This window comes from Gossypium hirsutum, chromosome D09, assembly GCF_007990345.1.
Source record: "Gossypium hirsutum isolate 1008001.06 chromosome D09, Gossypium_hirsutum_v2.1, whole genome shotgun sequence".
In the NCBI taxonomy this organism is placed as follows: domain Eukaryota; kingdom Viridiplantae; phylum Streptophyta; class Magnoliopsida; order Malvales; family Malvaceae; genus Gossypium; species Gossypium hirsutum.
The window spans coordinates 33,776,482-33,793,063 of record NC_053445.1 but is presented as its reverse complement, the minus strand read 5'-3'; the positions used below and the strand labels follow the sequence as shown (position 1 = coordinate 33,793,063).

Sequence of the window (16,582 nt, the reverse complement as noted above, 5' to 3'; positions counted from 1 at the left end):
TTTCAAGTTTCAATGCTTAGTGGTGTTAGGTGACCATTAGGTGTAAGTTTACTGTTTTTTGACAAGCTTAGTGCTTGGTTATGTATAGGCATTATGCCAATGATCTTATGATGAATGAAAAATCAGTCTTTTGTTCATCAATTTCCTCTCCATTTTTCCTTAGTTTTTCTTTCTTCTTCTTGTTCGAATTCTCTTGTTTGTTCAGCAAGTATCGAGACTTGTTGTGCAAGTGATTTGCCAAGTCTGTTATTTTCAGTTACAGCACCAACAATTGGTATCTAGAGCTCATTTCTTAAGGGACCTGGTATTCAGAGAATGGCTTCATCAAACTTTTCACCAGCTGCACCACAAGTCTTCAATGGGGAAGGCTATCATATTTAGGTGGTCAAAATGAAGACCTACCTGCAGGCTTTCGATCTGTGGGAGGGGGTCAACTCTGATGTTGAACCAGAACCACTTAGAGCCAATCCAACAGTGGCTCAGATTAGGCAGTATGCTGATGAGAGGACTAAGAGGCACAAGGCCATGTCTTGCATCCAAAACTCAGTGTCAGATGTGATTTTCACAAGGATTATGGCTTGTGAAACACCAAAGCAGGCCTGGGATAAGTTGCAAGAGGAGTTTCAAGGGACAGAAAGGACAAGGCAGCAACAGTTGTTGAATTTGAGGAGAGATTTCGAGAATTTGAAGATGAAGGAAGAAGAAACTGTCAAGCAATATTCTGACAGGATTATGGCTGTGGTTAACAGTATTAGGCTCCTTGGAGAGCAGTTTAATGAAGCTAGGATAGTGGAGAAGGTTATTGCAACTTTGCCTGAGAGGTATGAGGCAAAAATATCATCCCTCGAAGACTCAAGGGACCTGTCCAATATCTCTTTGATAGAGCTGATCAATGCTCTATATGCTCAAGAGCAGAGGAGAGCTAGCAGACTGGAGGAGCACCAAGAAGGTGCCTTTCAGGCAAAAACAAACACTGCCTACAAAGGCAAGAAGGCCTGGAGAGACAAGCCAAGGTCTGATGCTGCAAGAAAAGAAGGTCAGACTTGCAAGCACTGTAGAAGGGCTGGTCATCCAGAAGAAAAATGCTCGTTCAATTCAGAAGCTGTGTGTCAACACTGCAAGAAGAAAGGACATGTTGAAAGGGTCTGCAACAGCAAGGGCAAACCAAGGCAAAACCAGACTCAACAGATGAAAGCTGAGGCTCGAGTAGCCAAAGAAGATAGTGACCAAGAGGAGCAAGTCTTTGTTGTGGCATGTTCAGCTGGACAGGGAAGGCTCTCAACTGGTTAGCTCCTAGACAGTGGATGTACCAACCATATGACACCTGATGCTACAATCTTCAAGTCATTGGACAGAAGCTGCAAAATCAAAGTTAAAATTGGTAATGGTCACTTCATAAAAGCAGAAGGCAAGGGTGATGTGCTGATATGCACTCCCACAGGTGCCAAGGTGATTTCAAATGTGCTCTTAGTGCCTGAAATTGACAGGAACCTGCTCAGCATAGCTCAGTTGCTGGAGAAAGGTTATTCTGTGGTGTTCAAGGATTTTTATCAGTGCCAAATCAGTGATCAGAGTGGATCCATGCTAATGGCAGTCCCTATGGCTGATAAGAGCTTTGTAGTGGACTGGACAAATGACTCAGACACTGCCTATGCAGCTACAACAGATGAATCCAAGCTTTGGCATCAAAGTCTTGGTCATGCCAATTACAAATTCATGGAACAGATGTGTAGGAGTGGTTTGGCTGAAAATTTTATAAGTGCAGTCCAAAACCAAGAGATGTGTGAAGTGTGTCAGCTAGGGAAGCAGGCCAGACTTCCATTTCCCTCGAATCAAGCCTGGAGAGCTTCTGAAAGACTGCAATTGGTACACACTGATGTGTGTGGCCCCATGAAGACTGAGTCATTAAGTGGAAATAGGTATTTTGTATTGTTTATTGATGATTTCTTGAGATATTGTTGGCTTTACTTCTTGAAACAAAAATCAGAGGTAGCCTCAGTGTTTTGGAAGTTCAAGACTGCTGCTGAGACTGAAACAGGCTGTAAGCTGAAGACCATAAGGTCTGATAATAGGACTGAGTACACCTCAGCTCAGTTCTAAGTCTTCTGTGATAAGGCAGGCATCAAACATCAGCTCACCAACACATATACACCTCAGCAAAATGGTGTGAGTGAAAGGAAGAATAGGAGCTTGATGGATATGGCTAGGTGCCTGATGATTCAGAAGAATCTGCCTAAAGCTCTATGGGCAGAAGCAGTTAACACTGCAACATACATTCAAAACAGGCTTCCTACCAAGGCTTTGGACCAGAAGACTCCATTCGAGGCCTGGTTTGGATTCAAACCATCACTGGCTCATCTGAAGGTCTTTGGATGCATCTGTTAGACACATGTACCTGCTGTTAAAAGGCACAAATTATCTGAAAGGGCTCAACCTGGTATTCTGGTTGGGCTACAGTACTGTCAAGAAGGGCTATAGGATCTTGCATCCTTCAACAAAAAAGGTGTCAGTCAGCAGGGATGTGGTGTTCGATGAAAAATCATGTTGGAACTGGGAAAGACATGAACCTGAGGCAATTTCTGAAGAACTTGCAACAGATCAAGCTGGAACAGACCAAAATGGTCCTGAAATGGACTTTGATGATGAACCAGTCAGGGGAACAAGACCATTGACTGAGATTTATGAAAGGGCTCATGTAGCCATAGCTGAACCAAGCAACTTTGAAGAGGCTGAAGCTCAGCAAGGGTGGAAGCAGGCAATGGCTGAGGAGATCAGCATGATTGAGAAGAACCAGACCTGGGAATTAGTTTAAAGGCCAGTCAAAAGGAAGGTGATTGGAGTTAAATGGGTGTACAAAGCCAAGCAAAATACAGATGGAAGCTTGAACAAGATGAAAGCAAGGCTGGTTGTCAAAGGATTCAGCCAGAAATATAGCCTGGACTACTTGGAGACCTTTGCACCAGTGGCTAGGCTTGACACCATCAGACTACTGATTGCCTTAGCAGCACAATTCAAATGGAAGATCCATCAACTCGATGTGAAATCAGCTTTTCTGAATGGCTTCTTGGATGAAAACATCTATGTCGAACAACCACAAGGGTTTGAAATAGATGGCAAGGAGCACATGGTATACAAGCTGAAAAAGGCCTTGTATGGCTTGAAACAGGCTCCAAGGGCCTGGTATAGCAAAATTGATGGCTACCTAGTTGATTTGGGATTTGATAAGAGCAAGAGTGAGCCAACACTCTATGTCAAGAAGGAAGGGACACAAACACAGCTCATTGTGTCCCTGTATGTTGATGATTTACTGGTGACAGGAGGAGATCAAGCAGTGCTAATTGATTTCAAGACCAAGATGCAAGAAGTGTTTGAAATGTCTGATTTAGGGGAGATGTCCTATTTCCTTGGAATGGAAGTATTACAAGTAGAGAATGGGATATTTCTAAGTCAGAAGAGCTTTGCCTCAAAGGTTTTAACCAAGTTTTCAATGCAAAATAGCAAAGCAACTAAGACTCCTATTGCTGTTGGTGAGAAGCTATCGAGCCAAGGGGACTTCAAGAAGGTTTGTGAAACAACCTACAGAAGTCTAGTTGGCAGTTTATTATACTTAACTGCTACTAGACCAGACATAATGTATGCTGTAGGATTGCTCTCAAGATTTTTGCATTGCTGCAATGAGAAGCATTTTCAAGCTGCAAAAAGAGTGCTCAGATATGTCAAAGGCACTTTAAGCCATGGTTTGAGGTATAGCAAAGAAGGAAATCTGAGGCTGGTTGGCTATACTGATAGTGACTGGGCTGGCTCGATAGATGATATGAAAAGCACCTCAGGGTATGTTTTTAATCTTGGTTCAGCCATGTTGTGCTGGAGCTCGAAGAAACAAAGCCTGGTGGCTCAATCAACTGCTGAAGCAGAATATGTGGCAGCTGCAAGTGCTGTCAATCAAGCCATTTGGCTAAGGAAAATCTTAATTGATTTGAATGTACAACAGAAGGAAGCAACAGAGATTTTTTGTGACAACCAATCTGTTGTTGCAATTGCTAAAAATCCAGTGTTCCATGGTAGAACAAAGCATTTTAATATTAAACTCCATGTTGTTCGAGAGATGGAGCAAGCATCAGAAGTAAAACTGATTTATTGTAATTCGAATGATCAACTTGCTGATATTCTGACTAAGGGTCTTAATACCACAAGATTCGAGTGCTTAAGGAATAAATTAGGTGTTTGCACCATGCTAACCAAAGAGGAGTGTTGAAGTTGGTCAGCATGCAGCCAACACTTGACAAAAAGCAAGCCAAGAAGGTCGAGCAAGGCAGAGGCTACAGAAGCAAGCTCAATTGATCAAGCTTTGTTCATTTTGTAATATTTTAGTTAATGAAATGTAATTAGTTCATTTAGAATAAGGTTAGGTAGATGATTGATGTACTTTTGCTGATGTATGAGCTGATAATTCAGCTTTGCTTGTATGCACAAGTTAATTATTTCAAGTTTCAATGCTTAGTGGTGTTAGGTGACCATTAGGTGTAAGTTTACTGTTTTTTGACAAGCTTAGTGCTTGGTTATGTATAGGCATTATGCCAATGATCTTATGATGAATGAAAAATCAGTCTTTTGTTCATCAATTTCCTCTCTATTTTTCCTTAGTTTTTCTTTCTTCTTCTTGTTCGAATTCTCTTGTTTGTTCAGCAAGTATCGAGACTTGTTGTGCAAGTGATTTGCCAAGTCTGTTATTTTCAGTTACAGCACCAACATAAAGCACCCAAATTCCTAAGTTTACAATGACCTGAAACTGAAATATCATCCATTTTTTTCATGAACATTACCCTGTTTGAAATGCAGTATTTAAAGCGTAAAGAGAGAGAACTTGAAGCCAAGGAAGCTGGAATCAGAAAAAGAGAGGAGGTAAATACCTTCACTTGTGTGTTAAAAACATTGAATCAATTACAGATTATGAAACTATCATTGATCTTTTTTAAGTAACAAAATATGGGTTCTAGACAATGGCATTAAAGCATTAGTTTGTTCAGAAATTCTCACTCATTTTTTGAGGGAATACAGGAAGTTAAAAGGAAAGAAGAAGCTCTTGCTAGAGGTAACACTTTTGTATTTGCTATTCAGTCATCACGCTTTAATTAATCTTTTCTTAAAAGTAAACACTGAGTTAAGTTATGACCCTCCAAATATACCTGTATGCGTCACTCACTCGAGTCCAGCTAACATAGTTTCCGCAATTAGCACTGATAATCAACAGTATTGAGCTTGTTTTGAAATGCAGCTGGAGTTTTTCTGGATATCAAAAATTGGCCACCATTTTTACCAATCATACACCTTGATATTGCAAATGAAATACCAGATTATCTACACCGTATGCAATATGTAGCTTTCGCCACTTTCTTAAGTATGTAATGTAAACCCTTCATGTCAGATGCAAAGCTTAGATTATAGCTTATTGCATATATTTCACTTGGTCTTAAAGAACTATTAATAGTAATGAAATGATGCCTATTTGATGAGTGGTAAATTTCTGCAGGAGTGATCCTTTGCCTTCTCTGGAATGTCATATCTATTTCTGCGGCAAGCCTCAAAGGGAGAGGTAGGATTTACAAATCTGCTTTAACATTGGCAGTAGTCTGTTGTTTAGATTCTGAGTGTTGAATCTTAAAAAAATCTGCTTTTTAGGAATTGAAATCTGGTTCCTTGCCATGATCTACTTAGTAGTGGGGGTACCAGGAGCCTATTTTTTATGGTACCGCCCACTATATCGTGCTTGCAGGTATTCAAACCTGTATGATCATATAGTTTTTATCTTTGAATAATTTTTCTTATCAGTCTTTTTTAACTTATCATTTCATGATCATCTTGCAGGAAAGACAGTGCATTTAGGTTTGGATGGTTTTTCATATTTTATATGGTAAAAATGCACTTACATGGCAGCTTCATCAGCATCTATTTTATTCAATTTCTTCATTTTCCTTTTCTTGTTTCAGTTACATAGATGCTTCTGCATCTTTGCTGCTGTTGCTCCTCCTATATTTTATCAAGGGTTATCGTTACCGTAAGTACCTGAAACTTGATGTTACTTGTTACGATGATATGACCCTTCAAATATATGAACAGTATCGGATATATACGGTATCCTTTATCGATTGTTATGACTTGTTGCATGGGAATACTGAGTGCGTTATATGTTTGGAGCCACAATACTTTGGTTAGGGTAAAGATAGCTAAGCTCTCAAATCTCATTTCTCCATTTTTGAAGTTTTTGTTGAAGGCTGGTTAGCATGCAGCAGTAAAAGCCACCATGCAGAAGCAGCAGTTTGCACGAGAAAGCAAGGATGTTTAGCTTCATTTTGATTTTCTAGTTTATGTAATGTAATCTAGTTTATTTTGAACCATGATATAATGATATTTGATGTAATCTTGATAGTGATTGAGCTGTTTACCAGCTTTCTTCATTTGTACAAGTTATTATTCCAATTTACTAGGATACTTAGTGGTAGTAGGTATTGTTTTGGTTAACCTACTGTTTTGACAAGCTAGAAGCTTGATTTATGTATTGGCTTCAAGCCATTTAAAAAAAAAATGAATGAATGAATTGAATCAAGTTTTCATTCAAACTCTCTCCATTTTTTCTTGCTTTAATTTTAAAATTCTATTTTGTTTCTGCTTGTTTCTGTTGCAAGTTACGACACTTGCTGGTCAAGTTTGTTGCTGAAACTTGCTGTTAGTTGCTCTCAGCTCCAACAATTGGTATCTAGAGCCATATTCTTAGAGGACCTGTTGTAGTTCAGTACCAGAAACCATGGCTTCATCAGGTTTTTCACCAGTTGCACCACCAGTCTTCAATGGAGAAGGATTCCATATCTGGGTAGTCAAAATGAAGACTTACCTGCAGGCATTCGACCTATGGGAGGTAGTCAATTCAGATGCTGAGCCAGCACCTCTCAGAGCAAATCCAACAGTTGCTCAAATAAGGCAACATGCTGATGAAAGAACAAAAAGGCACAAGACCATGTCATGCATACAAAATTGTGTTTTAGATGTGATTTTCACAAGAATCATGGCCTGTGAAACACCAAATGAGGCTTGGGACAAGCTGAAAGAAGAGTTTCAAGGGACTGAGAGAACAAGGCAACAACAGCCGCTCAACTTGAGAAGAGACTTTGAAAATCTCAAGATGAAAGAAGAAGAAACAGTCAAGCAATATTCAGATAGAATTATGGCTGCTGTAAACAGCATAAGGCTCCTAGGAGAGCAGTTCAGTGAAGCCAGAATAGTGGAGAAAGTCATATCCACATTACCTGAGAGGTATGAGGCAAAAATCTCATCTCTCAAAGACTCAAGGGACTTGACAACCATCTCCCTAACTGAGTTAATCAATGCCTTGTATGCACAAGAGCAAAGAAGGGCCAGCAGACTGGAAGAGCACCAAGAAGGAGCCTTCCAAGCGAAAATCAAGCCAACATCAAGTACCTTTGCTCACAAAGGTAAAAAGAATTAGAGGGACAAGCCTAGGTATGAAAACACAAGAAAAAGGGATCAACCCTGCAGATACTGTAAAAGAGCTGGTCATCCTGAAGCAGATTGCTGGTTCAGACCAGATGTTGTATGTCAGCATTGCAAAAAGAAAGGCCATGTAGAAAAGGTTTGCAAAAACAAAGGCAAACCGAGGCAGAACCAATTTCAGCAACTAAAGGCTGAAGCTCGAGTAGCTGAGGACAGCAGTGATCATGAAGAACAGGTTTTTGCTGTGTCATGCTCAGCAAACCAAAAGAAAGGCTCGAAAGGCTGGTTGCTGGACAGTGGATGCACAAATCACATGTCACCAGATGCAACCATTTTCAGAACTTTTGATAGCTCTTGTAAAACCAAAGTAAAAATTGGAAATGGTCAGTTTATAAAGGCTGAAGAAAAAAGGGGATGTGCAGATACACACTCCTGCAGGCAACAAAGTCATCTCAAATGTGCTATTAGTGCCTGAGATTGACAGAAACCTTCTCAGCATAGCTCAACTGCTCGAGAAAGGTTACTCAGTTGTGTTTAAGCAGAAAAAATGCCAAATTTCTAATCCAAGTGGATCAAACTTCATGACAGTCACTATGACTGATAAGTGCTTTGAAGTGGATTGGCCAAATGACTCACATTCAGCCTGCATTACCTCCATTGATGACTTCAAGCTATGGCACCAGAGGCTTGGACATGCTAACTTCAAATCGATGGCTCAAATAGTCAATGAAGGGCTAGCTGAAAACTTTACCAAAACAGTGAAAAGTGATGAAATCTGTGAAGTGTGTCAGCAAGGAAAGCAAGCAAGGTTGCCATTTCCTGTAAATACTGCATGGAGAGCATCAGAGAAGCTGCAGCTTGTACACACTGATGTGTGTAGACCAATGAAGACCGAATCTCTTAATGGGAACAGGTACTTTATTCTTTTCATAGATGATCATACAAGATATTGTTGGATTTACTTTATAAAACACAAATCGGAAGTGGCTCATGTGTTTTTAAAGTTTAAAGCTACTGTGGAAACTGAAACTGACTGAAAACTTAAGACACTAAGGTCAGATAATGGAATTGAGTATACCTCAGCTCAGTTTCAAGCCTACTGTGAAAATGCAGGGAATAAACACCAGCTGACCAATATGTATACACCTCAACAGAATGGGGTCAGTGAAAGAAAAAATAGAAGTTTGATGAACATGGCAAGATGTCTATTGTTTGAGAAGAATCTGCCTAAAATTTTGTGGGCTGAGGCAGTAAACACTGCAGTTTATCTCTAAAATAGACTTTCAACCAAGGCCCTAGCTCAGAAGACTCCATTTGAAGCTTGGTTTGGATTCAAGCCATTACTGGCTCATCTCAAAACCTTTGGTTGTATGTGTTATGCACAAATTCCAGCTGTGAAGAGAGGAAAGCTGGATAAAAGAGCTCAAGCAGGGATTCTAATAAGCTATAGCATAGTTAAAAAGGGCTACAGAATTCTGGAACCCTCTGCAAACAAGATCCTTGTGAGCAGAGATGTTGTGTTCAATGAGAAGGCATGCTGGAATTGGGATAAAAATTAACCAGAGGCTGTAATTGAAGATCTTGCACCAGACCAAGTTGGAACTGATCAGGACACATCTGAAATAGATGTTGATGATGAACCAGTCAGAGGGACTCGATCATTGGCTGATGTTTATGAAAGAGCACAAGTGGCCATTGCTGAACCAAGTAGCTTTGAAGAGGCAGAAAGTCGGGAGGGCTGGAAGGAGGCAATGATTGAAGAAATCAACATGATTGAAAAGAATCAAACCTGAAATCTAGTTGAAATACCAGCAAACAGGAAGATCATTGAAGTTAAATGGGTTTATTGAGTCAAACAGAATGTTAATGGTAGTTTAAACAAATTAAAGGCAAGGTTAGTTGTCAAAGGCTTTAATCAGAGGTATGGATTAGACTACCTGGAGACCTTTGCACCAGTGGCCAGACTTGACACCATCAGATTGGTAGTTGCATTAGCTGCACAAAGGCTGTGGAAGATACATCAGCTCGATGTAAAGTCAGCATTTCTCAATGGATTCCTTGAAGAAGAGATTTATATGGAACAACTTCAAGGTTTTGAAGTATCTGGCAAAGAAGAAATGGTATACAAGCTGAACAAAGCCTTGTATGGCTTGAAACAGGCTCCAAGAGCCTGGTACAGCAGGATTGACAACTATTTGATCAGTTTGGGATTCGAAAGGAGTATTAGCGAGCCAACTTTGTATGTCAAAAGGATCAAGGCAGAAACTCAGCTCATTGTGTCATTATATGTCGATGACCTATTGGTGACAGGAGGAGATCAAGAAATGCTGGTCAGTTTCAAAACCAAAATGCAACAGCATTTTGAAATGTCAGACTTGGGGTTGATGTCTTACTTCTTAGGCATGGAAGTAACACAATCAGAGAAAGGAATTTGGCTAAGTCAAAAGACTTTTGCCATGAAGATTCTCAGAAAATTCTCAATGGAGAATTGCAAAGCAACCAGCACTCCAATTGCTGTTGGAGAAAGGCTATCGAGTCAGGGCACTTTTGAACCAGTGTGTGAGACAACTTATAGGAGTTTGGTTGGTTGTTTGTTGTATCTAACTGCCACTAGACCAGACATAATGTATGCTGTGAGCTTACTCTCGAGGTTTATGCATTGCTACAATGAAAGCCATTTTAAAGTAGCCAAGAGAGTTCTTAGATACATCAAGGGAACCCTGAGCTATGGAATGATGTATACCAAAGAAACACTTGAAATTGGCTGGTTACAGTGGCAGTGATTGGGCTGGCTCGGTAGATGATATGAAAAGCACTTCAGGCTATTTTTTTAATCTTGGCTCAGCACTATTTTGTTAGAGTTCAAAGAAACAAGCACTGGTGGCTCAATCTACTGCAGAAGCAGAATATGTAACAGCTGCTGCAGTTGTTAATCAAGCCATATGGCTTAGAAAAATTCTAATCGACCTCAACCTTGAACAAGAGGAAGCAACAGAGATAATGTGTGACAACCAATCGGCTGTTGCAATTGCAAAGAACCCTTTTTTTCATGGGAGGACAAAACATTTCAACATCAAACTTCATGCAGTTCGAGAAATGCAACAAGCTCATGAAGTAAAACTGGTTCATTGTAGTTCTGATGAACAATTAGCTGATATTTTAACAAAACCTCTTAATGTTTCAAGGTTTCAAAGTTTAAGAATGAAGATGGGAGTCAGCAACATGCTAACTAAGGAGGAGTGTTGAAGGCTGGTTAGCATGCTGCAGTAAAGGACACCATGCAGAAGCAGCAGTTTGCACGAGAAAGCAAGGATGTTTAGCTTCATTTTGATTTTCTAGTTTATGTAATGTAATCTAGTTTATTTTGAACCATGATATAATGATATTTGATGTAATCTTGATAGTGATTGAGCTGTTTACCAGCTTTCTTCATTTGTACAAGTTATTATTCCAATTTACTAGGATACTTAGTGGTAGTAGGTATTGTTTTGGTTAACCTACTGTTTTGACAAGCTAGAAGCTTGATTTATGTATTGGCTTCAAGCCATTTTTTTTAAAAATGAATGAATGAATTGAATCAAGTTTTCATTCAAACTCTCTCCATTTTTTCTTGCTTTTACTTTAAAATTCTGTTTTGTTTCTGCTTGTTTCTGCTGCAAGTCACGACACTTGCTGCTCAAGTTTCTTGCTGAAACTTGCTGTTAGTTGCTCTCAGCTCCAACAGTTTTGGTTGAAAGCTTATATGACTTAAGCCATGATTGATGTTTGCTTTGTACAGATCTTTTTCTTTGTCGGGTTCTGATTTTTCTATGCCGAGGCGCTGTTAAGCATCTGGGTCATTCAGGTCTCTTTTCGATGTTTAAACCACTTGATTATTTGACTTTTCTTAGTCCATTCTAACAATTAGTGTTTAACCATGTTTTCATCTTTTGCAGAGAGTATATAGGTTTTTCCGAGGTACCGGTAAGGCCGCAGAGGCGAAGAGCCGAGCTGCAAGAGGAATAGCAATGGCTGCAGAAAGTTAATCAAAGCATGCCATTGCAATTGAAAAGGGACATTACTATTCTGCAAGTTTATCATTCAATTTCAATGTTGAATTTAAAAAATTTACATTGAATACATTGTTTTGTATGAGCAATGAACATATATTGCAATGGTGCTTACAGCATTTAAACATGCTTCTCTGATTTTTTTTTATCACAATGATTGTCCGATTTTCACTTCGAAATTAAGTAGTTGGTTGAGCACAGCGGCAAGGCGAATCCCGCCTTGAGCGAGCCTCTTCTCCAAGACAGGCAACCGAGAGAGGAAATAATCATCTATGGTACAAATTTATGAAGAATGTGTTAAAAGGTGGTGATCATGTAAGTATATCGCATTATCTCAGCCTTTGCCAACCATTACTGCTTACGTAAAATGCTGTATCGAGTTAGCTATTTGCAGATAAAAAAAAATACCTTCTAAGATGCTTCCTGGTGTAGCATTCTTATATGCAAAGTTACATGCTAACCTAACGCTTTCAGCAGCATACCTGTATATCGAAACGCATGTCAAACATGTAATCCAAATTTGAGTAACACAGATCCATAATACGTTGTGATATATATATATATGTACTTACAAGTTAGGACAAACTCTGTCGTGATGTCTACAAGATTTCCATGATGCTATATCACTGGACCAAGCATCCTATAGATGAATTATGACATTTAACATAGTTTCCATAGGTGTACTTAAAACATATATACAATTCTAAACCCAAAGAGGTAAAAAGAAAAACCAGAATATTGAGTGCTTTGTTCGTCTTACTGTAATATTCCTTTGGATAGCTCGAACCATCGTTGAAAGATCCGAGCCATAGAATGTCTTCACTGCAGTATCAATAATCAATGTATCCCAAACCTGCAATAATGAGAAAGTACAGCATAAAAATTGCATATGGATACAGTAAATATACCCCAAACACACATGTCGGATACAAGTATCCATAATCAATAAACTCGGGACTCGTATGAGTGTTGGATAGAAGTCCTCACATGGTGTAGATTTGTCTTCTTACGATACCAACGAACTTTAAGAATAGTCCCACCTAAATCTCCTGTGAAGCCAACATGTAATGGCTGTAATAAAAAAAGATAAGATGATTTAAGTAACAAATTTTCTCGCTAAATCCATTGTTACTCAGACTCGAATATAAGTATCAGATTTGAGTAACAAACCTGATGAACATCGGCCATATAATGAGCTAAGAAAATGAGTGCCTCTGTCAAATTGTCTGTCACAAACAGATGAGTATATGATAAACCAGTACATATATGTATATATATATGAACAATACTTACATTTCAAATTGGGATTATATCCTTGATAAGCTGAAAATAGTTGTTTTGTATAGTTGAAAATTGCTCCAGTTACACAATTATTTCTACGTCCAGCAGAATCATAGCAGTCTCCTATAAGGAAGGTTAATTATAGTCGGCAGAAAATGTGGAGCTCGTGCTATGACTTTTTCGTTTTTCTTGAAGTATTTATATCTAATACCCGTAACATGGGAACTTACGGCCGTATTTGTAGTTACACTTGAAACTTGGGGTGTCAACATAGTGTAAGGGGCTGGTCCAGTACCAGCGGTAATACCACTTGATATCATCAGGCCATGAACATACAGATGCAAGCTCACCATTAGCATAATCAGGGAGCAGTTCTTTCACTGTAGCCATGGCATCTTTTGTAAGATATCCCTTGAAGGATCAAGAAACATTTGAGAATATTACAAAAATTAAATCATATGATGTTATTTATGGAAAAATTACAGTCTATAAATACGTGAAAAATCATTAAAGAGAGGTTTGATTTAAGGAATGTAAGAGTATATTTGATAATAAGATTATGGCGATATACTACATTATATTATTTGGTTCATTTGATTAGAATGAAAGATTTAAATGTTTCGTTGACATAAAATAGACTTACATAGAGATGCATTTCACTAAATTATCCTTTTTATAAAATTTATTTTTTAACAAACTTAATTTCTTTAATATTTTTAGTTTCAATTTATAATAAATTATTTTTTTTTGCTTTTTATTACAATTTATGCATCAATATGTAAATATATAATTATAATAATTCATGAATATAATAACGAAATGGTCAAAATGTTGAAAATTCAAATAATATAAACGCATTAAGAGAGAGAGAGAGATGAAGACTGACCTCAGCTATCTTGCAAACAGCATAATGACCATGTTTTCCCCAACAAAATACCACATGAACTAATTGCATAAGAACAAATAGCCTTACAATCCAACCCATTTCCTGAATCCTGCAATGTTTCAAAAGGCTGCTTTTTTGTTCAAAGAAAGTTTTGTTTTTCTGGTTGGTTCTTTGGTTTGGTAGATAAGAAGGGAAAAGAATAGAAAAATCCCATTTTGAGTCCAAAAGTTGTACTTTCCTTGTGTCTAAAGAAAAGTGAGAACAAGAATAACTCTTTTGAAATAGTTTCCTAGAAAAAACGAAGTTGAAGAATAACTTAATTATTTTATTATTAATAATATCACCGAGGAAAAGTGAAAACCTTGATCAAGGTTTTGTGCTTACAACGGAATTAACCATTACCGGGAAAGCAAGCAAACATGACTTAGCTTCTATTTTATAAATGTCATCGAATCAAATAAAAAAATTTTGAGTTAATTGAGTTCATGAGTATTATTTTATCATCTTAATTCAATTTGAAATTTTTCGAATTGAGTCGAGTGAAATAAAATTTGAATCAAGTCGAATTGAGTGAAATTGTTCGAGTTAAATTAAAAAAAATTTAATATGTCAAATAAGAATATTGTTACAGTATAACTAATTTTATGTTAGAACATATAAATTTGAAACTATATATATTTAAAAAAATTTAAAGAAATATAATAAAAAAACAAGATAGTTGAGTATGATAATTTTGAATCATTATTTAGCTCCCAAAATTATTATTTTAGAAAATTTTTAAAATTTTAAATTTTTTATATATTTTTTAGAATTTTTGAAAATATAAAATTTTAAATTTTTATAAACATTTGAATTGTAAAATTTATTTTAATTTTTTTTGTAATTTTTGTTGAGAAAAAGACCAATTTGTTTATTTTTAAAGTTGATAGGGACAAAAAGGGTATTTACATTAATCTATTACTCAAATTATTTGAGTTATTCGATTTATTCGAATTGTGAAAATTGAATCAATTTATTCAATTTGACTTGAATAACTCAATTCGATTAACTCAAAATTTATTTTTTTCGATTTTTTTAATCGAATTGAGTTTTGCTCAAACTTTTCCGCGCCTTCCTCACTTCTAATTTCTTGGGTTAATTGCAAAAATAGTCACCCCATTTGTAACACCCTAAATTCGACTTAGACGTTATGACCAAATCTGAAAATGTTATGTAAAACGATTGAAAATCTAGTTTTCGTAAATTTCGAAAAATGTCATCATTTTTTATTACTTAAAACCCTGATTTAATAGGAAACACATCTAACATTTTTAGTTGAAAATGAAATTTACTTACATTATCTTAAAAAAATGAATATTTTGTAGCGAAAATTCTTATTTAAGTTGGTTTTTAAAAAAGATGTGCCTTAAAGTTTTAAAACCAACAGTTCGCAAAACATGTTATAAACCCTTCAAAACATTTAATTAGTTTAAATCAATAAGAAAAATCTAGAAATTTAAAGTGTTCCCAAAATAACCAAAAACAGTCCAAAAATAACGAAACACTTAAATTCAAATTAAAATAACAAATATGTATGGATTACTAATATATCTGAGCTCTCGTCGCACCGACCTGCCTAAATCTAAGAATTACCTGAAAGTGTCAGAAAAATAGAAAGTGAGTTTTCAAAACTCTGTGTGTAACAAATAACTTAAACAGTTAATTTACATCAGACAGATTTAACAGAAACAATATCATAACAGAATGGTACATATACAGACATATTTTTTTACCCTAATTCGCTATACACCATCTCCGACCATCCCAATACACCGTTTGGGATAAAAAACACTCATCCAACTCTACACACCATTTAGTGTCGATATGACACTTTTCAGAATATTTGTAACTGAGTAGCCAGTGTAACAGATGAGATATCGCCACTCACAAAAACACTTCCTCCACGTATCATAGCCCATGCTAGACACAAATATAGATCAGAACAGAAATTAGACATGCTACGATTATCCATGCATAAGATAACAGATACAAAGCATACGTAATATTTTCCGGGTTACTCATAGCCTATTACAAGGTTTACTTATCATATGACGTCTCAAATATATGAACATATATTAGAATTTATACTAACAGATGACCGGATTTCATATTTTATAGTCTATTTAATTCCACACCAACCCCACGGAAGGCCTATGATCGGTTAAAACAATGTGTACGGCCCTAGGGAAAAATTTAGAATTTTCGGCTTACAGGCCCATTTGGCCTACACGGCCTCACACATGCTCGTATGGTCTACACAGCCCAAATAGCCCAGACCATGTGTTACACACGGCTTGTCACACAGCCATGTGTCGCACACGGTCTACCATACGGCCTAGCACACGGTCATGTGGCTTCGACTGGGCAAATTTTTAGCTTTCGCCGTTCACTATTTTTCGTGTTTCTCGTTAGACACTTGGGTATTTTCTGACGTCGATTCAAGCATGAGTAATCCAAAACCTAAATACGATATTTAACATGATCAATTTCATTATCGAGGCACTAAATTAATCATGAATCAAACACATTAGACTCAACCAACACTTCCACAAACATATTCATACGCTCACCTTAAAACGAACAGCGGCCTCATGATTCATCAATTGATGGAGGGACGGCAAATGTATCACGATTTTCTTCTAAATGTAATGGATTAATCAACATCAATAATCACTACCATGACAACCAAAACAAAAACTCCAACTTACTCAACAAATTATTGGAATTAACATCTCTACCTACCCGAGTATGTACCGAAACAACACAATAAGAATGGATTATAAAGTAGCAAGCTACGAGCAGAATAGAATTGATGAAGGGA

General features: G+C 37.2%; 1 protein-coding gene and 1 pseudogene across 1 annotated transcript; one reads left to right on the top strand and one right to left on the bottom strand.

Moving 5' to 3' along the window:
• The first annotated feature begins 4,812 nt into the window (after positions 1-4,812).
• LOC107892614 (secretory carrier-associated membrane protein 3-like) lies at positions 4,813-11,531 on the top strand (annotated as a pseudogene).
• A 32-nt stretch (positions 11,532-11,563) lies between these two features.
• LOC107892946 (endonuclease 4) lies at positions 11,564-13,925 on the bottom strand. Its single transcript, XM_016817961.2, has 9 exons — positions 13,723-13,925; positions 13,067-13,247; positions 12,849-12,959; positions 12,726-12,781; positions 12,543-12,626; positions 12,316-12,408; positions 12,128-12,195; positions 11,964-12,037; positions 11,564-11,825 (listed from the first exon to the last, which is right to left on the bottom strand). Exons 1-9 carry the CDS (start codon positions 13,819-13,821, stop codon positions 11,704-11,706), a joined length of 888 nt encoding a protein of 295 aa, XP_016673450.1. The 5' UTR covers positions 13,822-13,925; the 3' UTR covers positions 11,564-11,703.
• Between the last annotated feature and the right edge of the window lie 2,657 nt (positions 13,926-16,582).